The sequence below is a fragment of the Ranitomeya variabilis genome, chromosome 3 (assembly GCF_051348905.1).
Source record: "Ranitomeya variabilis isolate aRanVar5 chromosome 3, aRanVar5.hap1, whole genome shotgun sequence".
NCBI lineage: Eukaryota > Metazoa > Chordata > Amphibia > Anura > Dendrobatidae > Ranitomeya > Ranitomeya variabilis.
This window is the reverse complement of record NC_135234.1, coordinates 393,561,604-393,586,276: the sequence shown is the minus strand read 5'-3', so window position 1 is coordinate 393,586,276 and position 24,673 is coordinate 393,561,604. Positions and strand designations below refer to the sequence as shown.

General features: G+C 42.3%; 1 protein-coding gene across 4 annotated transcripts in view; it reads right to left on the bottom strand.

The window, feature by feature from the left end:
* Nucleotides 1-3,292: 3,292 nt before the first annotated feature.
* LOC143818267 (gap junction alpha-4 protein-like) overlaps nt 3,293-24,673 on the bottom strand; it is a 47,946-nt gene continuing 26,565 nt past the window's right edge. Inside the window, exons 3-5 of one of the 4 annotated variants that reach the window (XM_077299622.1) lie at nt 14,410-14,560; nt 10,857-11,012; nt 3,293-4,991 (exon numbers count right to left, since the gene is read on the bottom strand). In XM_077299622.1, the coding sequence (XP_077155737.1) occupies nt 3,970-4,974 (1,005 nt within the window). In that variant the 5' untranslated portion in view covers nt 4,975-4,991; nt 10,857-11,012; nt 14,410-14,560 and the 3' untranslated portion in view covers nt 3,293-3,969. Of the gene's footprint in view, nt 4,992-10,856; nt 11,073-14,409; nt 14,561-24,673 lie in introns of all 4 variants that reach the window. The other 3 variants (XM_077299624.1, XM_077299621.1, XM_077299623.1) reach the window with 3 other exon arrangements.

Sequence of the window (24,673 nt, the reverse complement as noted above, 5' to 3'; positions counted from 1 at the left end):
GAAAACCTTTGGAGGGAGTTGAAAGTCCGTGTTGCCCAGCGACAGGCCCAAAACGTCACTGCTCTAGAGGAGATCTGCATGAGGTAATGGGCCAACGTACCACCAACAGTGTGTGCCAACCTTGTGAAGACTTACAGAAAACGTTTGTCCGCTATAATTGCCAACAAAGGATATATAACAAAATATTGAGATGAACTTTTGTTAATGACCAAATACTTAATTTCCACCATAATTTGCAAAATTAAATCTCGCCAAATCAGACAAGGTGATTTTCTGGATTTGTTTACTCATTTTGACTCTCATAGTTGTGGTCTACCTATGATGTCAATTACAGGCCTCTCTTATCTTTTTAAGTGGGAAAACTTGCACAATTGGTGGCAGACTAAATACTTTTTTCCCCTCTGTATATAGGGGCCTGTGTATGGCTCATACAGTATATCAGGGAATGCAATCATAATTAATTCTGCTCAATATTAAGTAATTGAATTAATAATAGCATGAAACAATAATAAATATGTTATCATTAACCCCTTCAGCCCCAAGCCTCTTCACCTTCATGATAAGGCCAAATTTTACAATTCTGACCAGTGTAATTTTATGTCATAATAACTCTGGAACGCTTCAACGGATCCCGCTGATTCTGAGAATGTTTTCTCATTACATATTGTACTTCATGATAGTTGTAATATTTCTTTGATATGACTTGCGTTAATTTGTGTAAAAAAAAAATGGAAATTTAGCGAAAATTTCGAAAATTTTGCAATTGTTAAAATTTTATTTTTATGGCCTTAAACCAGAGTTATGTCAGGCAAAATAGTTAATAAATAACATTTCCCACATGTCTACTTTATATCAGCATAATTTTTTTTGTTAGGAAGTTATAAAGGTTAAAAGTTGACCAGCGATTTCTAATTTTTCCCACAAAATTTACAAAACCATTTTTTTTAGGAATCATATTACATTTGAAGTGACTTTGAGGGGTCTATAAGACCAAAAATACCCCCAAATGACACAATTCTAAATACTGCACCCCTCAAGGTGTTCAAAACCACATTCAAGAAGTTTTTAACCCTTCAGGTGCTTCGAAGGAATTTTTGGAATGTGGAAAGAAAAATGAAAAAAAAAAAGAAACTTTTTTCCCTTAAAATTTACTTTAGACCACAATTTTCTTAATTTCACAAGGCTGACAGGAAAAAAAGGACCCCAAAATTTGCTGTACAATTTCTTGTGGGCATACTGATACCTCATATGTGAGTGAAAACCACTGTTTGGGTGCAGGGCAGGGCTCGGAAGGGATGAAGCGCCAGTTAACTTTTTGAATGCAAAATTTGGTGGAATAAATAGCGGACACCATGTCACGTTTGATATGCCTAAACAGTTGAAACCCCCCACAAGTGACACTATTTTGGAAACTAGACCCCTCAAGGAACTTTACAAGATGTGTGGTGAGCACCTTGAACCCCCAGGTGCTTCACAAGAGTTTATAACATTGAGCGGTGAAAATAAAAAAAATCACATTTTTCCCACAAAAATGTTTCTAGCACCAAATTTTGCAATTTTACAAGGGTATCAGGAGAAATTGCACCATATAATTTGTTGTGCAATTTCTCCTGAGTATGTTTATACCCTGTATGTGGGTAAAAACTTCTGTTTGTTTGCATGGCAGGGCTTGGAAAGGAAGGAGCGCTATTTGATTGCAATATTTGCTGGAATAATTAGCGGATGCAATGTTGCATTTGGTGAGCCCCTGATGTGCCTAAACAGAGGAAATCCTCCCCAAGTGACACCATTTTGGCAACTAGAACCCTCAGGGAACTTATTTAGATATGTGCCCCCATGTGCTTCATAAAAGTTTATAACGTAGAGCCTTGACAAAAAAAAAATCTAATTTTTCCCACAAAAATGTTGCTTGAACCCCAATTTTTTATTTTCACGAAAATAACAGGAGAAAAGGAAACCAAAATTTGTTGTGCCATTTCTCCTGAGTACCCCTACATATAGGGTATCTGCATAAACTACTTTGGTGCACGACAGGGCTCATAAAAGAAGGAATGATGTTTTGGAACGCAGACTTTGATGGAATGGTCTGGAGGTGTCATATGGCATTTGAAGAGCCCCTGTTGTGCCAAAACAGTAGAAACCCCCACAAATGACCCCATTTTTTGACACGTGGTCAAAATTGTTGGCACCCCTGTTTAATGACAGAAAAACCCACAATGGTCACAGAAATAACTTGAATCTGACAAAAGTAATAATAAATAAAAGATCTATGAAAATGAACAAATGAAAGTCAGACATTGCTTTTCAGCCATGCGTCCACAGAATAAAAAAATAAATAAATAAAACTCATGAAATAGGCCTGGACAGAAATGATGGTACCCCTGAAAATAATGTGACAAAAGGAACATGTTAAATCAAGGTGTGTCCACTAACTAGTATCACAGGTGTCTACAATCTTGTAATCAGCGAGTGGGCCTGTATATAGGGCTACAGATACTCACTGTGCTGTTTGGTGACATGGTGTCATGGTGTGTATCACACTCAACATGGACCAGAGGAAGCGAAGAAAAGAGCTGTCTCAGGAGATTAGAAAAAAAAATTAAACACAAACACGTTAAAGGTAAAAGTTATAAGACCATCTCCAAACAGCTTGATGTTCCTGTGACTACAGTTGCACATGTTATTCAGAAATTTAAGATCCATAGGACTGTAGTCAACCTCCCTGGACGAGGCCGCAAGAGGAAAATTGATGACAAATCAAAGAGGCGGATAATACGAATGGTAACAAAAGAGCCCAGAAAAACTTGTAAACAGATTAAAGGTGAACTTTAAGCTAAAGGAGCATCATTGTCAGATTGCTCCATCCGTCATTTTATGAGCCAAAGTGGACTTCATGGGAGACGACCAAGGAGGACACCATTGTTGAAAAAAAAATCATGAAAAAGCCAGACTGGAATTTTCTAAACTACATGTTGACAAGCCACAAAGCTTCTGGGAGAATGTCCTATGGACAGATGAGACGAAAATGGTACTTTTTGGCAAGGCACATCAGCTCTATGTTTACAGACCGAAAAATGAAGCATATCAAGAAAAGAATAATGTCCATACTGTGAAACATAGAGGAGGCTTTGTTATGTTCTGGGACTGCTTTGCTGCATCTGGCACAGGGTGTCTAGAATCTGTGCAGGGTACAATGAAATCTCAAGACTAGCAAGGGATTCTAGAGAGAATTGTGCTGCCTAGTGTCAGAAAGCTTGGTCTCACTCGCAGGTCATGGGTGTTGCAACAGGATAAAACACCCAAGAATGGCTAAGAGGAAAACATTGGACTATTCTGAAGTGGCCTTCTATGAGCCCTGACCTAAATCCTATTGAGCATCTTTGGAAAGATCTGAAACATGCCGTCTGGAAAAGACAACCTTTAAACACAAGACAACTGGAGCAGTTTGCTCTTGAGGAGTGGGCCAAAATACCTGTCAAGAGGTGTAGAAGTCTCATTGACAGTTACAGGAATCGTTTGATTGCAGTGATTGCCTCAAAAGGTTGTGCAACAAAATATTAAGTTAAGGGTACCATCATTTCTGTCCAGGCCTATTTCATGAGTTTTATTTTTATTTTTTTAATGCTGTGGAAGCATGGTTGAAAAGCAATGTCTGACTTTCTTTTATTCATTTTCATAGATTTTTTATTTATTACTTTTGTCAGATTCAAGTTATTTCTGTGACCATTGTGGGTTTTTCTGTCATTAGAGAGGTACCAACAATTTTGACCACGTGTATTTCATAAATGTTCCATACATACCAAAGGTGACTGAAAAAGATTTTCCTGGAAATACATATCAAATTTTATTTATTTATTTTTTTTCAGTGGCAAAATAACTTAAAAAATATAATATTAAAAGTAGGAAGCAGCATAGAAAAATCCATTATTTCCAATACAGTGCAGGTTTTGTAGAGTTAAAATGGTACATTTACACATATTGCTTTTTCCACACAGAACTATTTGATCTGTTGGATGCATGCGTAGAGTCATCACAGCAAACATTATAGTCTAAGGTTGAGTGTAACCCAACATTTAATCCCAGTTCCTTCTCTGTATTGTAGTTAGCCCAGTTCTCCTCATCGGATATTTTGTAAGCAGGACATTTTTCCTTGTCTACAGGAAAATACATACAAGACTTCTCCAGTACTGGTGCACTTGGTGAGTTATATGACTCTTCATGGAATATTATTTGTGTATTACCTGTATATTTGACTGATATATAGCGTTTTATCTTCCGACAAGTGCTCTGAATAATAAGAATGGTCAGCTCTAGTAGATTAAGGAATAACGAGATAAGAGAGACAACAAGCATGAAAAGGATAAATATGGTTTTCTCCATGGGTCGAGATACAAAGCAGTCTACCTTGTGAGGACATGGAGGTCTTTCACAAATATAATTTGGCATCATCACAAAGCCGTAAAGATACCACTGACCAAGAAGAAATCCAGCCTCAAGTATACTTTTGGTGACGATACTAATTATGTATGTACACATCAAAGCACCCCTAATCTTGACCCTTCCATCCTCTTGAATTAAGAATTTCCTAGGTTTTTTTTCATCTTGGACTTGATGGATTTTATCCTCCATAATTTTATAGTCACTTTCTTTATTCCTTATCTTTGCTTCTTTCTTTGATATGTAAAGAACATGACCCAAATAGAATAACGTCGGAGAGCTGACAAATAGGAACTGTAGCACCCAGTAGCGAATATGAGAAATAGGAAATGCTTGATCATAACAAACATTTGGACATCCAGGCTGTTTAGTGTTACAGATGAAGTCTGATTGCTCATCCCCCCACACCGATTCTCCAGCTAAACTCAGAATTAGGAGACGGAACACAAACAAAACCACCAGCCAGACTTTTCCAATTCCTGTAGAATGCTCCTGTACTTGGTCCAGTAACTTTTCAAGAAAACTCCAGTCACCCATTTTGCTTGGTTATCTATCTGCAAATAAAAACAGAGGAAATGAGCTCCAGATAAATTTGGTTGAGAGAAGAAACATAGAAATTACCAGAATGGAGAGAACCACATTAGGTGGGATAAAGTGTTGGAAATGAGGAGCCTCACACTCAGCGACGCTGCAGCGATATAGACAACGAGCCGATCGCTGGAGCGTCGCTGTGTAGGTCGCTGTAGAGACGTCAAACACAGCAGCTCCAGAACGATGCAGGAGCGATCCAGTGACGTAACGGCGACTCACTTATCGTTCTCGCTGGTTGTTAGCTCCATGTAAAACATTGCTGACATCGTTGCTTTTGATGTCAAACATGACGATACACGCCGACCTGACGACGAAATAAAGTTCTGGACTTCTAGCTCCGACCAGCGATATCACAGCGGGATCCAGATCGCTGCTGAGTGTCAAACACAACGAGATCGCTATCCAGGACGCTGCAACGTCACGGATCGCTGTCACTCTCATTGCAAAGTTGCTGAGTGTGACGGTACCGTTAGAGCTTCAGATAAGGTTTTTATTAATACCAACATGTTTCGGCGCCTTCTTCAAGGTAAAAGAAGAATGAAAAGGTGACAGTCTGGTACTAATAAAAACCTTATCTAGTAAATACACATCTGGAAGATATCTCCTACAGCGGTGGGGCAGCAGCATCAGATATTCATGCTTAAATGGGTGTTTTGTTTTCACACATCACCAGGGGAGCGCAACAATACCCTCAGTGATCATCTTATTAAATGGTACTGCCCCATTGTATGCACTTTTACCCCTCTCTAGAGTGCTTCAAGACACATAGAATGGTGCTTTGCTAATTAAAAATCTTTTTTAACCCCTTAAGCCCCAAGGGTGGTTTGCATGTTAATGACCGGGCCAATTTTTCACAATTCTGACCACTGTCCCTTTATGAGGTTATAACTTTGGAACACTTCAATGGATCCTGGTGATTCTGACATGGTTTTCTCGTGACATATTGGGCTTCATGATAGTGGTAAAATTTCTTTGATATTACCTGCATTTATTTGTGAAAAAAACAGCAATTTTCCAACTTTTAATTTTTATGCCCTTAAATCACAGAGATATGTCACACAAAATACTTAATAAGTATCATTTGCCACATGTCTACTTTACATCAGCACAATTCTGGAACAAACATTTTTTTTTTTTAGGGAGTTATAAGGGTTAAAAGTTGACCAGCAATTTCTCATTTTTATAACACCATTTTTTTTAGGGACCGCGTCACATTTGAAGTCATTTTGAGGGGTCTATATGATAGAAAATAACCAAGTGTGATGCCATTCTAAAAACTGCACCCCTCAAGGTGCTCAAAACCACATTCAAGAAGTTTATTAACCCTTCAGGTGTTTCACAGGATTTTTTGGAATGTTTAGGCAATTTGCATATAAAAAAAAATGATCATTTAACTTTTTCTCACAAAAAAATTACTTCAGCTCCAATTTGTTTTATTTTACCAAGGGTAACAGGAGAAAATGGACCACAAAAGTTGTTGTACAATTTGTCCTGAGTACGCCAATACCCCATATGTGGGGGTAAACCACTGTTTGGGCGCATGGAAGAGCTCAGACAGGAAGGAGCACGATTTGACTTTTCAATGCAAAATTGACTGGAATTGAGATGGGATGCCATGTTGCGTTTGGAGAGCCCCTGATGAGCCTTGGAAATTAGACCCCCTAAGGAACTTATCTAGATGTGTGGTGAGCACTTTGACCTACCAAGTGCTTCACAGAAGTTTATAATGCAGAGCCATAAAAATAAAAAATCATATTTTTTCACAAAAATGATCTTTTCGCCCCCAATTTTTTATTTTTCCAAGGGTAAGACACGAAATTGGACCCCAAAAGTTGTTGTACAATTTGTCCTGAGTATGCTGATACCCCATATGTGGGGGTAAACCACTGTTTGGGTGCATGGCAGAAATCGGAAGGGAAGGAGCGCCGTTTGACTTTTCAATGCAAAATTGACAGGAATTGAGATGGGACGCCATGTTGCGTTTGGAGAGCCACTGATGTGCCTAAACATTGAAACCCCCACAATTGACACCATTTTGGAAAGTAGACCCCCTAAGGAACTTATCTAGATGTGTGGTGAGCACTTTGACCAACCAAGTGCTTCACAGAAGTTTATAATGCAGAGCCGTAAAATAAAAAATCATATTTTTTCACAAAAATGAACTTTTTGCCCCCAATTTTTTATTTTCCCAAGGGTAAGAGAAGAAATTGGACCCCAAAAGTTGTTGTGCAATTTGTTCTGAGTACGCTGATACCCCATATGTGGGGGTGAACCACTGTTTGGGCGCATGGCAGAGCTCGAAAGGGAAGGAGTGCCGTTTGACTTTTCAATGCAAAATTGACTGGAATTGAGATGGGACACCATGTTGCGTTTGGAGAGTCACTGATGTGCCTAAACATTGAAACTCCCCACAAGTGACACCATTTTGGAAAGTAGACCCCCTAAGGAACTTATCTAGATGTGTTGTGAGAGCTTTGAACCCCCAAGTGTTTCACTACAGTTTATAACGCAGATGATACCCTATATGTGGGAGGAACCACCGTTTGGGCGCATGGCAGAGCTCGGAAGGGAAAGAGCGCCATTTGGAATGCAGACTTAGATGGATTGATCTGCAGGCGTCACGTTGCATTTACAGGACCCCTGATGTACCTAAACAGTAGAAACCCCCCACAAGTGACCCCATATTGGAAACTAGACCCCCCAAGGATCTTATCTAGATGTGTTGTGAGAACTTTGAACCCCCAAGTGTTTCACTACAGTTTATAACACAGAGCCGTGAAAATAAAAAATCATTTTTTTCCCACAAAAATGTTTTTTCAGCCCTCCAAATTTTTATTTTCCCAAGGGTAACAAGAGACATTGGACCCCCAAAGTTGTTGTCCAATTTGTCCTGAGTACGCTGATACCCCATTTGTTAGGGTAAACCCCTGTTTGGGCGCACGGGAGAGCTCGGAAGGGAAGGAGCACTGTTTTACTTTTTCAAGGCAGAATTGGCTGGAATTGAGATCGGGTGCCATGTTGCGTTTGGAGAGCCCTGATGAACCTAAACAGTGGAAACCCCAATTGTAACTGAAACCCTAACCCAAACACACCCCTAACCCTAATCCCAACCACACCCCTAACCCCAACCACACCCCTAACCCCATCACACCCCTAACCCCACCCTTAACTCTAACACACCCCTAACCCTAATCCCAACCATAACCCTAACCACACCCCTAACCCTGACACACCCCTAACCCTAATCCCAACCATAAATTAAATCCAAACCCTAACTTTAGCCCCAACCCTAACTGTAGCCCTAACCCTAACTTTAGCCCCAAACCTAACTTTAGCCCCAACCCTAACCCTAACTTTAGCCCCAGCCCTAACCCTAACTTTAGCCCCAACTCTAACTGCAGCCCTAACCCTAGCCCTAGCCCTAACCCTAGCCCTAACCCTAGCCCTAATCCTAGCCCTAACCCTAGCCCTAGCCCTAGCCCTAACCCTAGCCCTAACTCTAGCCCTAACCCTATCCCTAACCTTAACCCTAGCTCTAACCCTAGCCCTAACCCTGATGGGAAAATGGAAATAAATAAATTTTTTTAATTTTATTATTTTTCCCTAACTAAGGGGGTCATGAAGGGGGGTTTGATTTGCATTTATAGCGGATTTTTTAGTGGATTTTTATGATTGGCAGCTGTCACACTCTAAAAGACACTTTTTATTGCAAAAAATAGTTTTTGCGTCTCCACATTTTGAGAGCTATACTTTTTCCACATTTTGGTCCACAGAGTCATGTGAGGTCTTGTTTTTTGCGGGACGAGTTGATGTTTTTATTGGTAACTAGTGTTGAGCGATACCTTCCGATATGCAAAGGTATCGGTATCGGATTGGATCGGCCGATACCGGCAAATTATCGGATCTCACCGATACCCGATACCAATGCATATCAATGGGACACAAAATATCGGAATGGTTCCCAGGGTCTGAAGGAGAGGAAACTCTCCTTTAGGCCCTGGGATCCATATTCATGTATAAAATAAAGAATAAAAATAAAAAATATTGATATACTCACCCCTCCGGCGGCCCCTGCTCTTAGCGGTGCCTCCGTTCTTAAGAATGCAGAGTTAAGGACCTTCGATGACGTGGCGGTTTGTGATTGGTCGCGTGACCGCTCATGTGACCGCTCACGCGACCAATTACAAGACCGCGATGTCATCGCAGGTCCTTCACTCGCTCATTCTTAGGAACGGAGGCTGCCGGTTGCAGCGGTTACAACCAGGGCGCGTCAGAGGGTGAGTATATCCCTATTTTTTATTTGTATTCTTTATTTTTTACATGAATATGGATCCCAGGGCCTGAAGGAGAGTCTCCTCTCCTCCAGACCCTGGGAACCACACACTGGGAACTTCCGATTCCGATTTCCGATATCACAAAAATATCGGAACTCGGTATCGGAATTCCAATACCGCAAATATCTGCCGATACCCGATACTTGCGGTATCGGAATGCTCAACACTATTGGTAACATTTTCGGGCACGTGACATTTTTTGATGTCTTTTTATTCAGATTTTTGTGAGGCAGAATTACCAAAAACCAGCTATTCATGAATTTCTTTTGTGGGGGGCCTTTATACCGTTCCATGTTTGGTAAAATTGATAAAGCAGTTTATACCTCATTTTTTTTATGTTTTGGCGCTTTTATACGATAAAAACTATTTTATAGAAAAATAATTATTTTTGCATCGCTTTATTCTGAGGACTATAACTTTTTCATTTTTTCGCTGATGATGCTTGTTTTTTGCGGGACAAGATGACATTTTCAACGGTACCATGGTTATTTATATCCGTCTTTTTGATCGCGTGTTATTTCACTTTTTGTTCGGCGGTATGATAATAAAGCATTGTTTTTTGCCTCTTTTTTTTTTTTTTACGGTGCTTACTGAAGGGGTTAACTAGTGGGACAGTTTTATAGGTCGCAGCGATACTAAATATGTGTACTTTTATTGTTTTTTTTTAAATTTAGATAAAGAATTGTATTTATGGGAACAATATTTTTTTTTTCTTTATTTAGGATTTTTTTTTACACATCTAAATATTATTTTTTTTTACATTATCACGTTGTCCCGGGAGGGATATCACTATATAGTGACAGATCGATGATCTGACACTTTGCCGAGCACTGTGTCAGATCAGCGATCTGACGTGCACTGCTCCAGGCTTACAGGCGCCTACTCTGAGCAGGCGCTTGTAAGCCACCTCCCTGCAGGACCCGGAAGTAACCCCGCAGCTACTTTGGATCCGGGGCCTGCAGGGAGGAGACGCTTGGTACAAGGTGAGCACATCACCTTGTACCGAGGGTCTCAGGGAAGCCCGCAGGGAGCCCCCTCCCTGCGCGATGCTTCCCTATGCCCCCCGAAACGCTGCGATCATGTTTGATCGCAGTGTTCCGGGGGTTAATGTGCGAGGAGCGGTCCGTGACCGCTCCTGGCACATAGTGCCGGATGTCAGCTGCTATAGTCAGCTGACACCCAGCCGCAATCGGCCGCGCTCCCCCCGTGAGCGCGGCCGATTGCATATGACGTACTATCCCGTCACTGGGAATTAAGTCCCAGGTCACCTTGACGGGATAGTACGTCATATGGGATTAAGGGGTTAAATGATGATCTTTACCACACTGAAGCCTAACTTTACCGAACTTCATGAATATGGTACTTAATCTGAACATCAGATTTTTCAATATATTCAGAAAATGGTAAAAGTAAATCAATCAATCTGTTCCATACAACTCTGGGATTTTTCAATATAAAGACAATAAACAGTATAAAACAAGATGAAAGAATTACCTGTACAAAACTTTGTCATTCCAATGGTCAACCTGTAGTGATGATGTCACATTCAAGGTAAACACTGGACTGCTCCAGACAATCATTGACTTCAATGGTCGTGTTTGCATGTATGATATGTTACCACTAAGGCCATTGTTCGGCTGCAGAATTCACCTGTATGATGAATAAGACATCATTGCTATAGGACTAGTGAAGTTTAGTGAACCGATGGTACTGGAAAGGCACAAATATGAATAGGTGAGTAATGCTCTTATTATTACATACCATTTCCTGCCTTTACTCAAATTTAAAAAAAATGACTTTTTGCTTTCTTTCATGCCAGACATGATATAACTGACTTGTTCAGCCAACACAAGGGGAGCTCAGTGTTTATAACTTTATATAACTGTCATTTAGCTCCCCTAGTGGTGGCCATAGGAAAATACTATGGCCATACATTAGTAAGCAGGAGAAATAAGAACCAGTCTCCTTTTCACCAGGAGCCCAATAGCATTTGAATAGTCTAGCTCTATGGTAAAATACACTACTGATTCTTACATTAGGTTTGCGGCGAAAAAGCCAGAAAGGCCAGATACGGTGCTTCCGGCTTTTTGCTACAATGCATGTCTATGGACGCCGGAATGACCTGATCTGGCTTTTAATCTGAGCATGCTCATAACCTATTGGCCTGCCCCCAGGACACATATATAAACAATGCCAGTGAGGCCCTCACTAATTTCCAACCATAGAGAGCCTGCCAGCCAGAGAGCCAAGAGCCTGCCATCCAGAGAGCCAAGAGCCTGCCAGCAGAGAGCCTAGCCTGCCAGCCAGAGAGCCAAGAGCCTGCCATCCAGAGAGCCAAGAGCCTGCCAGCAGAGAGCCTAGCCTGCCAGCCAGAGAGCCAAGAGCCTGCCATCCAGAGAGCCAAGAGCCTGCCAGCAGAGAGCCTAGCCTGCTAGCCAGAGAGCCAAGAGCCTGCATGCAAACAGCCTGCCAGCAGAGAGCCTAGCCTGCCAGCCAGAGAGCCAAGAGCCTGTCTGCCAAGAGCCTGCCAGCAGAGAGCCTAGCCTGCTAGCCAGAGAGCCAAGAGCCCGCCAGCAAAGAGCCTAGCCTGCCAGCCAGAGAGCCAAGAGCCTGCCAGCAGAGAGCCTAGCCTGCCAGCCAGAGAGCCAAGAGCCTGCCTGCAAAGAGCCTGCCAGCAGAGAGCCTAGCCTGCCAGCCAGAGAGCCAAGAGCCTGCCTGCAAAGAGCCTGCCAGCAGAGAGCCTAGCCTGCCAGCCAGAGAGCCAAGAGCCTGCATGCAAAGAGCCTGCCAGCAGAGAGCCTAGCCTGCCAGCCAGAGAGCCAAGAGCCTGCCTGCCAAGAGCCTTCCAGCAGAGAGCCTAGCCTGCCAGCCAGAGAGCCAAGAGCCTGCCAGCAGAGAGCCTAGCCTGCCAGCCAGAGAGCATCTCAGCCATCAGCCATATCTTCTTCTGGGAGCCCTCCCCAACGTCGGCAGCGCACTGAGGTAAATAAAAGTTCTGTTTTTAGTGAATTTTTTTTTGCCCTGTCTGTCTGTCTATCTATCTATCTATCTATCTATCTATCTATCTATCTATCTATCTATCTATCTATCTGTCCTATATCTATCTATCTATCTGTCCCATATCTATCTATTTATATACATATATACATATATATATATTTATATATATATATATATATATTATTAATTAATTAATGTATTTATCAATCTCTCAATTTTGTAGGAAGCTGCAGCAGAAGAGGTGCTTCCAGAAGAAGCCTGAAGGGGTGGAGAGAGACCTGGAGTGAGACCTGGAGTGGGATCACAATTGGGATGTTTCTTGCATGCATCGCAGAACCACAACTTCACACAACACCCAACACATAAAAACAAATGATCCTTACAGAAAACACTGCACACAACACATATAAACTGATCATTATAGACATCACACAACATACAACACATACAAAATTATCATTATAGACATCACACTGCACACAACGCAGAAAAAGGCAACATACAAGCACATAATTTTTTTTTCTCATAGTCTTCTGATTCTGCTGCTCGATCCAGAGGTCCTCACAACGGCTCCCAGGGTCATCGGCGTAAGACTCAGGGAGGTCATCATCGTGTAAGCATCTTTATTTCTTTCTTTTTTTTATTTTAAACTTTATGTTGTTGTGAATCTAATTTTTTTTTTTGCCTTTTTTAACAGGCTTCACACCGTGCTCCTGAGTTGGACGGTGAGGAGGCCGGGCTAAATATTGACCTCCTCATTGATCTGATCTGAGAGAGGGAGCCGCTGTGGAACAAGGCTGACCACCACCACGCTGATGTCATTGTGACCCGTCGGCTCTGGGAGCAAGTCTGCGAACAGCTAGTAGACAACTGGGAGGACCTCGATGTTCGGGCCCAGAATCAAGCACATAAGTATACACAGTTCAGTTATGTTGATGGATTTAAAGTGTTGTATCCTGCATTATACTGTGTGTTTGTGGGACGCATTATACTCTGTGTGGGGAGGTGCATTATACTTCGTGTGAGGGGGCTGCATTATACTGTTAGTATGGGGGCTGCATTATACTGTGTGGGGGGCTGCATTATAATGTGTGTTTGTGGGGGGCTGGATTATACTGTGTGGGGGGCTGCATTATACTCTGAGGGGGCTGTATTATACTCTGCGGGTCTGCATTATACTGAGTGTGCGTGGGACTGCATTATACTCTGAAGGGGCTGCATTATACTCTATGAGGGTGGCTGCATTATACTCTATGAGGGGGCTGCATTATACTTTATGAGGGGCTGCATTATATTCTATGAGGGTGGCTGTATTATTCTCTATGCGGGGGGCTGCATTGGGCTGCATTAAACTCTGAGGGGGCTGCCTTATACTCTGAAGGGGGCTGCATTATACTATGAAGGGGGTGGCATTATACTCTGAAGGGGCTGGATTATACTGTGTGTGGGGGCTGCATTATACTCTGAGGGGGCTGTATTATACTTTGGGGGTCTGCATTATACTGAGTTTGTGTGGGCTGCATTATACTCTGAGGGCTGCATTATACTCTGAGGGGACTGCATTATGCTCTGTGAGGGGGCTACATTATACTGTGTGTATGGAGCTGCATTATACTCTGAAGGGGCTGTATTATACTCTATGAGGGGGGCTGCATTATACTCTTAGGGGGCTGCATTATACTCTAGGAAAGGGGCTGCATTATTCTCTATGAGGGGGCTGCATTATATTCTATGAGGGTGGCTGCATTATGCTCTATGCGGGAGGCTGCATTATACTCTGAAGGGGCTGCACTATACTCTATGAGGGGGGCTGCATTATACTCTGAGGGGGCTGCATTATACTCTATGAGGGTGGCTGCATTATACTCTATGAGAGGGGGCTGCATTATACTCTATGAGGGGGCTGCATTATATTCTATGAGGTTGGCTGCATTATGCTCTATGTATATAAAACAAGAGGGGATTATAGGGAGAGAAATTGGAAGCGCAGACTTCTGAGTGTAGTAGTTAGTTTCCAAAGGTGTGTACTCATTGTGAATCCACTCACCTTTTTGGTGTCTTGATATACTGTGTATAGATCCAATCCATTCCTCTTTCCACTCAGTTTGCTGCAAAGATCTGGGAACTGATGATCACACTGAACAGTGCTTTCATAGGCGATAACACTTTGTGAATGTTTTTCCCAGCAATATGCACTCCTGAAGGATGATGATGGAACTCGATATTCTGATTCAATTATGATTTTTATTTCAAACTAAAATACAACCGGTTTCGACTTCTTGGAGGATTCCTCAGGTATGACCTGGCATGACCTCATTATGCTCTATGTGGGAGGCTGCTTCATTATCTGAGGGGGCTGAATTATACTCTGAAGGGGTTGCATTATACTATGAAGTGCATTGCATTATACTCTATGAGGGGCTGCAGTATACTCTGAGGGGGCTGCATTATACTCTGTGAGGGTGGCTGCATTATACTCTATGAGAGGGGGCTGCATTATACTCTATGAGGGGGCTGCATTATATTCTATGAGGGTGGCTGCATTAGGCTCTATGTGGGAGGCTGCTTCATTATCTGAGGGGGCTGAATTATACTCTGAAGGGGTTGCATTATACTATGAAGTGCATTGCATTATACTCTATGAGGGGGCTGCAGTATACTCTGAGGGGGCTGCATTATACTCTGTGAGGGTGGCTGCATTATACTCTATGAGAGGGGGCTGCATTATACTCTATGAGGGGGCTGCATTATATTCTATGAGGGTGGCTGCATTAGGCTCTATGTGGGAGGCTGCTTCATTATCTGAGTGGGCTGCATTATACTCTGAAGGGGATGCAATATACTATGAAGGGCATTGCATTATACTCTATGAGGGGGGCTGCATTATACTCTGAGGGGGCTGCATTATACTCTATGAGGGGGGCTCCATTATACTCTGAGGGGGCTGCATTATACTCTGAAGGGGCTGCATTATACTTTGAAGGGGCTGCATTATACTCTGGGGGGCTATATTATACTGTGTGTGGGGGGCCGCATTATACTCTGAGGGGGCTACATTATACTCTATCAAGTACCATGGTCAGTGGATTACACTATATGTACTATATGGGACCTGCATTATACTGTATTGAGGACTATCTGTACCCATCATTTTTCCTCAGCCAGAGTAAAGAGGCTGGGAAACAAGCATCGAACAATTTCAATCACGCTCGTTTAACAGCCTGAGCTCAGTGCATGTAAATACAACAGAAATGTTCTGCAATATGTGAGTATTTGGGGGCCTACTTTAACCCCTTTCTGACATTGGATGTACTATCCCGTCGAGGTGGGGTGGGCCCGTATGACCACCGACGGATAGTACGTCATATGCGATCAGCCGCACTCTCGGGGGGAGCGCGGCCGATCGCGGCTGGGTGTCAGCTGACTATCGCAGCTGACATCCGGCACTATGTGCCAGGAGCGGTCACGGACCGCCCCCGGCACATTAACCCCCGGCACACTGCGATCAAACATGATCGCAGTGTTCCGGCGGTATAGGGAAGCATCGCGCAAGGAGGGGGCTCCCTGCGTGCTTCTCTGAGACCCTCGGAGCAACGCGATGTGATCGCGTTACTGCGAGGGTCTCTTACCTCCTATCCCTGCAGGCCCCGGATCCAAAATGGCCGCGGGGCTGCTTCTGGGTCCTGCAGGGACTACTTCCGGGTCCAGAGCAGGCGCCGGTAAGCCTGCTGCGCTCTAAGTCAGATCGCTGATCTGACAGAGTGCTGTGCAAACTGTCAGATCAGCGATCTGTGATGTCCCCCCCTGGGACAAAGTAAAAAAGTTAAAAAAAAAATTCCACATGTGTAAAAAAAAAAAAAAAAAAAATTCCTAAATAAAGAAAAAAAAATATTATTCCCATAAATACATTTCTTTATCTAAATAAAACAAAACAAAACAATAAAAGTACACATATTTAGTATAACCGCGTCTGTAACGACCCAACCTATAAAACTGTCCCACTATTTAACCCCTTCAGTGAACACCGTAAGAAAAAAAAAAAAAACGAGGCAAAAAACAACGCTTTATTATCATACCGCCGAACAAAAAGTAGAATAACACGCAATCAAAAAGACGGATATAAATAACCATGGTGCCGCTGAAAACGTCATCTTGTTCCACAAAAAACGAGCCACCATACAGCATCATAAGCAAAAATTAAAAAAGTTATAGTCCTCAGAATAAAGCGTTGCCAAAATAATTATTTTTTCTATAAAATAGCTTTTATCGTATAAAAGCGCCAAAACATAAAAAAATGATATAAATGAGGTATCCCTGTAATCGTACTGACCCAAAGAATAAAACTGCTTTATCAATTTTACCAAACGTGGAACGGTATAAACGCCTCCCCCAAAAGAAATTCATGAATAGCTGGTTTTTGGTCATTCTGCCTCACAAAAATTGGAATAAAAAGTGATCAAAAAATGTCACGTGTCCAAAAATGTTACCAATAAAAATGTCAACTCGTCCCGCAAAAAACAAGACCTCACATGACTCTGTGGACCAAAATATGGAAAAATTATAGGTCTCAAAATGTGGAGACGCAAAAACTTTTTTGCCACAAAAAGTGTCTTTTAGGGTGTGACAGCTGCCAATCATAAAAATCCGCTATAAAAAATGCTATAAAAGTAAATCAACCCCCCTTCATCACCCCCTTAGTTAGGGAAAATTAATAAAATTTAAAAAATGTATTTATTTCCATTTTCCCATTAGGGTTAGGGCTAGGGTTAGGGCTAGGGTTAGGGTTAGGGCTAGGGCTAGGGTTAGGGCTAGGGTTAGGGTTAGGGCTGGGGCTAGGGTTGGAGCTAAAGTTAGGGTTAGGGTTGGGGCTAAAGTTTGGGTTAGGGTTGGGGCTAAAGTTAGGGTTGAGGTTGGGGCTAAAGTTAGGGTTAGGGTTGGGGCTAAAGTTAGGGTTAGGGTTTGGATTACATTTACTGTTGGGATTAGGGTTGGGATTAGAGTTAGGGGTGTGTCAGGGTTAGGGGTGTGGTTAGGGTTACCATTGGGATTAGGGTTAGGGGTGTGTTTGCATTAGGGTTTCAGGTAGAATTGGGGAGTTTCCACTGTTCAGGCACATCAGGGGCTCTCCAAACACGAAATGGTGTCCGATCTCAATTCCAGCCAATTCTGCGTTGAAAAAGTAAAACAGTGCTCCTTCCCTTCCGAGCTCTCCCGTGCGCCCAAACAGGGGTTTACTTCAACATATGGGGCATCAGCATACTCGGGAAAAATTGGACAACAACTTTTGGGGTCCAAGTTCTCTTGTTATCCTTGGGAAAATAAAAATTTGGGGGCTAAAAATCATTTTTGTGGAAAAAAAAGGATTTTTTATTTTCACGGCTCTGCGTTGTAAACTGTAGTGAAACACTTGGGGTTCAAAGTTCTCACAACACATCTAGATAAGTTCCTTGGGAGGTCTAGTTTCCAATATGGGGTCACTTGTGAGGGGTTTCTACTGTTTGGGTACATCAGGGGCTCTGCAAATGTAACGTGACGCCTGCAGACCAATCCATCTAAGTCTGCATTCCAAATGGCGCTCCTTCCGTTCTGAGTTTTGCCATGCGCCCAAACAGTGGTTCCCCCCCCACATACGGGGTATCAGCGTACTCAGGACAAATTGGACAACAACATTTGGCGTCCAATTTCTCCTGTTACCCTTGGGAAAATACAAAACTGGGGGCTAAAAATTCATTTTTATGAAAAAAATAATAATTTTTATTTTCACGGCTCTGCGTTATAAACTGTAGTGAAATACTTGGGGGTTCAAAGTTCTCACAACACATCTAGATAAGTTCCTTGGGAGGTCTAGTTTCCAATATGGGGTCACTTGTGGGGGGGTTTGTACTGTTTGTGTACATCAGGGGCTCTGCAAATGGAACGTGACGCCTGCAGACCAATCTATCTAAGTCTGCATTCCAAATGGCGCTCCTTCCCTTCTGAGCTCTGCCATGCGCCCAAACAGTGGTTCCCCCCACATATGGGGTATCAGCGTACTCAGGACAAATTGACAGCAACTATTGGGGTCCAATTTATCCTGTTACCCTTGTGAAAACACAAACCTGGTAGCTAAAAAATCATTTTTGTAAAAAAAAAAAAAGTATTTTCACGGCTCTGCGTTATAAACTGTAGTGAAACACTTGGGGGTTCAAAGCTGTCAAAACACATCTAAATAAGTTCCTTAGGGGGTCTACTTTCCAAAATGGTGTCACTTGTGGGGGGTTTTAATGCTTAGGCACATCAGGGGCTCTCCAAACGCGACATAGTGTCTCATCTCAATTCCAGTCAATTTTGCATTGAAAAGTCAAACGGCGCTCCTTCCCTTCCGAGCTCTGCCATGCGCCCAAAGAGTCGTTTACTCCCACATATGGGGTATCAGCGTACTCAGGACAAATTGCACAACAACTTTTGGGGTCCAATTCCTTCTCTTACCCTTGGGAAAATAAAAAATTGGGGGCGAAAAGATCATTTTTGTGAAAAAATATGATTTTTTATTTTTACGGCTCTGCATTATAAACTTCTGTGAAGCACTTGTTGGGTCAAAGTGATCACCACACATCTAGATAAGTTCCTTAAGGGGTCTACTTTCCAAAATGGTGTCACTTTGTTGGGGGTTTCAATGTTTAGGCACATCAGGGGCTCTCCAAACGCAACATGGCGTCCTATCTTAATTCCAGTCAATTTTGCATTGAGAAGTAAAATGGCGCTCCTTCCCTTCCAAGCTCTGCTATGCGCCCAAACAGTGGTTTACCCCCACATATGGGGTATCGTCGTACTCAGGACAAATTGCACAACAACTTTTGTGGTCTACTTTTTTCTCTTACCCTTGGGAAAATAAAAAATTGGGGGCAAAAATATCATTTTTGTGAAAAAATATGATTTTTTATTTTTACGGCTCTGCATTATAAACTTCTGTGAAGCACTTGTTGGGTCAAAGTGATCACCACACATCTAGATAAGTTCCTTAAGGGGTCTACTTTCCAAAATGGTGTCACTTTGTTGGGGGTTTCAATGTTTAGGCACATCAGGGGCTCTCCAAACGCAACATGGCGTCCTATCTTAATTCCAGTCAATTTTGCATTGAGAAGTAAAATGGCGCTCCTTCCCTTCCAAGCTCTGCTATGCGCCCAAACAGTGGTTTACCCCCACATATGGGGTATCGTCGTACTCAGGACAAATTGCACAACAACTTTTGTGGTCTACTTTTTTCTCTTACCCTTGGGAAAATAAAAAATTGGGGGCAAAAATATCATTTTTGTGAAAAAATATGATTTTTTATTTTTACGGCTCTGCATTATAAACTTCTGTGAAGCACTTGTTGAGTCAAAGTGCTCGCCACACATCTAGATAAGTTCCTTAAGGGGTCTCCTTTCCAAAATGGTGTCACTTGTGGGGGGTTTCAATGTTTACGCACATCAGGGGCTCTCCAAACGCAACATGGCGTCCCATCTCAATTCCAGTCAATTTTGCATTGAAAAGTCAAATGGCGCTCCTTCCCTTCCGAGCTCTGCCATGCGCCCAAACAGTGCTTTACACCCACATATGGGGTATCAGCGTACTCAGGACAAATTGCACAACAATGTTTGGGGTCCAATTTCTTCTCTTATCCTTGGGAAAATAAAAAATTGGGGGCGAAATATCATTTTTGTGAAAAAAATATGATTTTTTTTATTTTTACGGCTCTGCATTATAAACTTCTGTGAAGCACTTGGTGGGTCAAAGTGCTCACCACACATCTAGATAAGTTCCTTAGGGGGTCTACTTTCCAAAATGGTGTCACTTGTGGGGGGTTTCAATGTTTAGGCACATCAGGGGCTCTCCAAACGCAACATGGCGTCCCATCTCAATTCCTGTCAATTTTGCATTGAAAAGTAAAATGGCGCTCCTTTCCTTCCGAGCTCTGCCATGCGCCCAAACAGTGGTTTACCCCCACATTTGGGGTATCAGCGTACTCAGGACAAATTGTACAACAACTTTTGGGGTCCATTTTCTCCTGTTACCCTTGGTAAAATAAAACAAATTGGAGCTAAAATAAATTTTGTGTGAAAAAAAGTTAAATGTTCATTTTTATTTAAACATTCCAAAAATTCCTGTGAAACATCTGAAGGGTTAATAAACTTCTTGAATGTAGTTTTGAGCACCTTGAGGGGTGCATTTTTTAGAATGGTGTCACACTTGGGTATTTTCTATCATATAGACCCCTCAAAATGACTTCAAATGAGATGTGGTCCCTAAAAAAAAATGGTGTTGTAAAAATGAGAAATTTCTGGTCAAATTTTAACCCTTATAACTCCCTAACAAAAAAAATGTTGGTTCCAAAATTGTGCTGATGTAAAGTAGACATGTGGGAAATGTTACTTATTAAATATTTTGTGTGACATATCTCTGTGATTTAAGGGCATAAAAATTAAAAGTTGGAAAATTGTGAAATTTTCAAAATTTTCGCCAAATTTCCATTTTTTTCACAAATAAACGCAGGTAATATCAAAGAAATTTTACCACTATCATGAAGTACAATATGTCACGAGAAAACAGTGTCAGAATCACCGGGATCCGTTGAAGCGTTCCAGCGTTATAACCTCATAAAAGAACAGTGGTCAGAATTGTAAAAGTTGGCCTGGTCATTAACGTGCAAACCACCCTTGGGGGTAAAGGGGTTAAACTTTTGCCCAGGATCTCATTTTGTCTAAAATTGGCCCTGATTTAAGGACACACCTTAATTTAATCTAGGGGGATGTTACACTTTTTCAATGTTTTCATTTTTATCAAGGCCAATTTCATTAATTTTTTTATCTTTTTTTTGTACAACTACAATTCGAAAGCAATGTCTGATTTTTATTAGTTGATATTCAGTAAAAGTAATTTTCAATTTAAATTAGTCAGTTTCAAGTTATTTTAGTACCAAATGGGTGTTTCTTACTTTAACAGAAACGTACCACATTTTTGGCCACATGTGTATAAGTGAAAAGGAAAGAGGATTTGTCAGATTGGCTAATTCACTAATCAGGTGGAAAGAAGATTAAAGGGGTTTTCCGATGACAAAGAAAGCTCTTGAATGATGAAAATATAAAACTAAACTTATTAGTCTACCTTAATTTAAAAAAACTTCAGAAATGGCTCGGTTTCAGATATGTAGCTTCTCATGACATTCTGACACAGGTGGAAAGCTTTCTTTCCTGCCATGTGTATCGTTGAAGTGATGGAAGTGCTGACTAGGGTTGAGCGAAACGGGTCGATCATTTTCAAAAGTCGCCGACTTTTGGCTAAGTCGGCGTCTCATGAAACCCGATCCGACCCCTGTGCTTGTCGGCCATGCGGTACGCGACTTTCGTGCCAAAGTCGCGTTTCAATGACGCGAAAAGCGCCATTTCTCAGCCAATGAAGGTGAACGCAGAGTGTGGGCAGCGTGATGACATAGATCCTGGTCCCCACCATCTTAGAGAAGGGCATTGCAGTGATTGGCTTGCTGTCTGCGGCGTCACAGGGGCTATAAAGGGGCGTTCCCGCCGACCGCCATCTTACTGCTGCTGATCTGAGCTTAGGGAGAGGTTGCTGCCGCTTCGTCAGAAGCAGGGATAGCGTTAGGCAGGGTCCACTAACCACCAAACCGCTTGTGCTGCAGCGATTTCCACTGTCCAACACCACCTTCGGTGTGCAGGAACAGTGGAAGCTATTTTTTTTTTTTTTTCCTCAGCGCTGTAGCTCATTGGGCTGCCCTAGAAGGCTCCGTGATAGCTGTATTGCTGTGTGTACGCCACTGTGGAAACCAACTGCTTTTTTCAAAGCACATATCCTCTTGTTCCTTTCTGCACAGCTATCTTTTTTGTTTGTCCACACTTTTTATTTAATTTGTGCATCAGTCCACTCCTATTGCTGCCTGCCATACCTGGCTTAGATTACTGCAGGGAGATAGTAATTGTAGGACAGTCCCTGGTTTTTTTTTTTTTTTTTTTTTTTTTTGTGGGAGATTAAGATTGGCATTTCTGCTACAGTGCCATCCCTGTGTGTGCCATCTCTCACTGAGTGGGCCATAGAAAGCCTATTTATTTTTTCCGTGATTTGTGTTCTAAATTCTACCTCAACACAAAAACACTACATCAATCAGTGGTAGAAAAATATTGGCCTCAGTCAGGGCTTGTGTGCCACTGCTGTGTGTGCTATCTCTCATTCAGTGGGCTATAGAAAGCCTATTTATTTATTTATTTTTTTTTCTTATTATTTGGTTTCTAAAGTCTCCCTGAAAAAAATAAAAAAATAAAAAAACAGTGGGAGAGTAATATTGCCCTTTCAGCTTGTGTGCCAGTCTTGACTCCTGGGTGTGCCACCTCTCTCTCATTCAGTGGGCCATAGAAAGGCTATTTATTTTTTTGTTTTTTTTAATATTATTTGGTTTCTAAAGTTTCCCTGAAAATAAAAGAAAAAAAACTTAAAAAAACAGTGGGAGAGTAATATTGCCCTTTCAGCTTGTGCGCCAGTCTTGATTCCTGGGTGTGCCACCTCTCTCATTCAGTGGGCCATAGAAAGCCTATTTATTTTTTTTTTTAAATATTATTGGGTTTCTAAAGTCTCCCTTAAAAAACAAAAAATACATAAAAAAACAGTGGGAGAGTAATATTGCCCTTTCAGCTTGTGTGCCAGTCTTGACTCCTGGGTGTGCCACCTCTCTCTCTCTAATTGTGGGCCATAGAAAGCCTTTTTTTTGTTGTTTTTTTTTTTGTTTTTTTTTTTTAATATTATTTGGTTTCTAAAGTCTCCCTGAGAAAAAAAAAAAAATAAATTAGGTGGGAGATTAATATTGACATTAGTGCTTGAGTGACAGTCCTGCGTGTGTGTCATCTCTGTGATTTTGTGCCACAGAAAACAGAGTGTGTAACATTGTGCCTGATTTTCCTTGTGGTCTCACCAACCTGTTAAGGGATATTGAAATCATACTGAAGTTATAGCTCACCGTGTAAGTTGTTTGACAGCAACAAATAAAGTTACTTTGGTTAAGATTTTAAAACAATGAGGAAGTCTGGTGCAAGAGGTCGTCGTGGGCGTTCATTGTCAGCTGGTAATGATGGTAGTGGTAGTGGAGCATCAGGTGGTCGTGGGGATAAAAATATTCCACCTAAGTCTGGAGCTGTGGAGCCAGTTTCGTCGTCAGGCTACACAAGGCCTCGAACGCTCTCTTTTCTGGGAGTAGGAAAACCGCTTTTAAAGGCGGAGCAGCAACAGCAAGTTTTGGCTTACATTGCAGACTCAGCCTCTAGCTCTTTTGCCTCCTCTTCCGAAACTGGTAAATGTAAAAGCAGCGCGTCGCTTGTGGATGTTCACGGTCAGGGACAAGTCGCTTCCTTGTCCTCCTCAGCAAAAACTACAACAAGAGAGAAGGATGCAGCAGGCGACACAACGGGTCACTCCATGGAGCTCTTTACACATACCGTCCCTGGCTTAGAAAGTGAAACATTTAACAGGCCATGCCCATTACAAGTATATTCTGACATGGAGTGCACTGATGCACAGCCACAGCCAGAGTACTATGCTGCTCCTTTGACTCAGACCACCACATTGCCCTCTCAGGGTACAGATCCACAATCAGACCCTGATGAGACTATGTTGCCCCGCCACGAACGCTATACCACCGACCGACACAGTGACACAGACGAAGTTGCACACGAGCTCGAAGAGGAGGTAATAGATGACCCAGTTATTGACCCCGATTGGCAGCCATTGGGGGAACAGGGTGCAGGCGGCAGTAGTTCAGAAGCGGAGGTGGAGGAGGGGCCGCAGCAGGCATCAACATCGCAACAGGTTCCATCTGCCGGGCCCGTATCTGGCCCAAAACGCGTGTCAAAGCCAAAACCTGTTGGAGGACAGCGTGGCCATCCGGTTAAAGCTCAGTCTGCAATCCCTGAAAAGGGATCCGAGTCTAGGAAGAGTGCAGTCTGGCATTTTTTTAAACAACATCCAACTGAGCAGCGCAAAGTCATCTGTCAAAAATGTTCAACTAGCTTAAGCAGAGGTCAGAATCTGAAAAGTCTAAATACTAGTTGCATGCATAGACACTTAACCACCATGCATTTTCAAGCCTGGACTAACTACCAAACGTCCCTTAAGGTTGTAGCACCCTCGGCCAATGAAGCTAGTCAGCAACGCAACATCCCTTCCGTCACTGTAAGGCCACCATTTTCCGCACCACCGGCAGTATCTGTGCAGGTTTCTTTGCCAGCCAAAAGCAGTCAGGGTCAGGGAACCACCAGTTTTGTAGGAGGAAATATTGCATCTAGGGCACC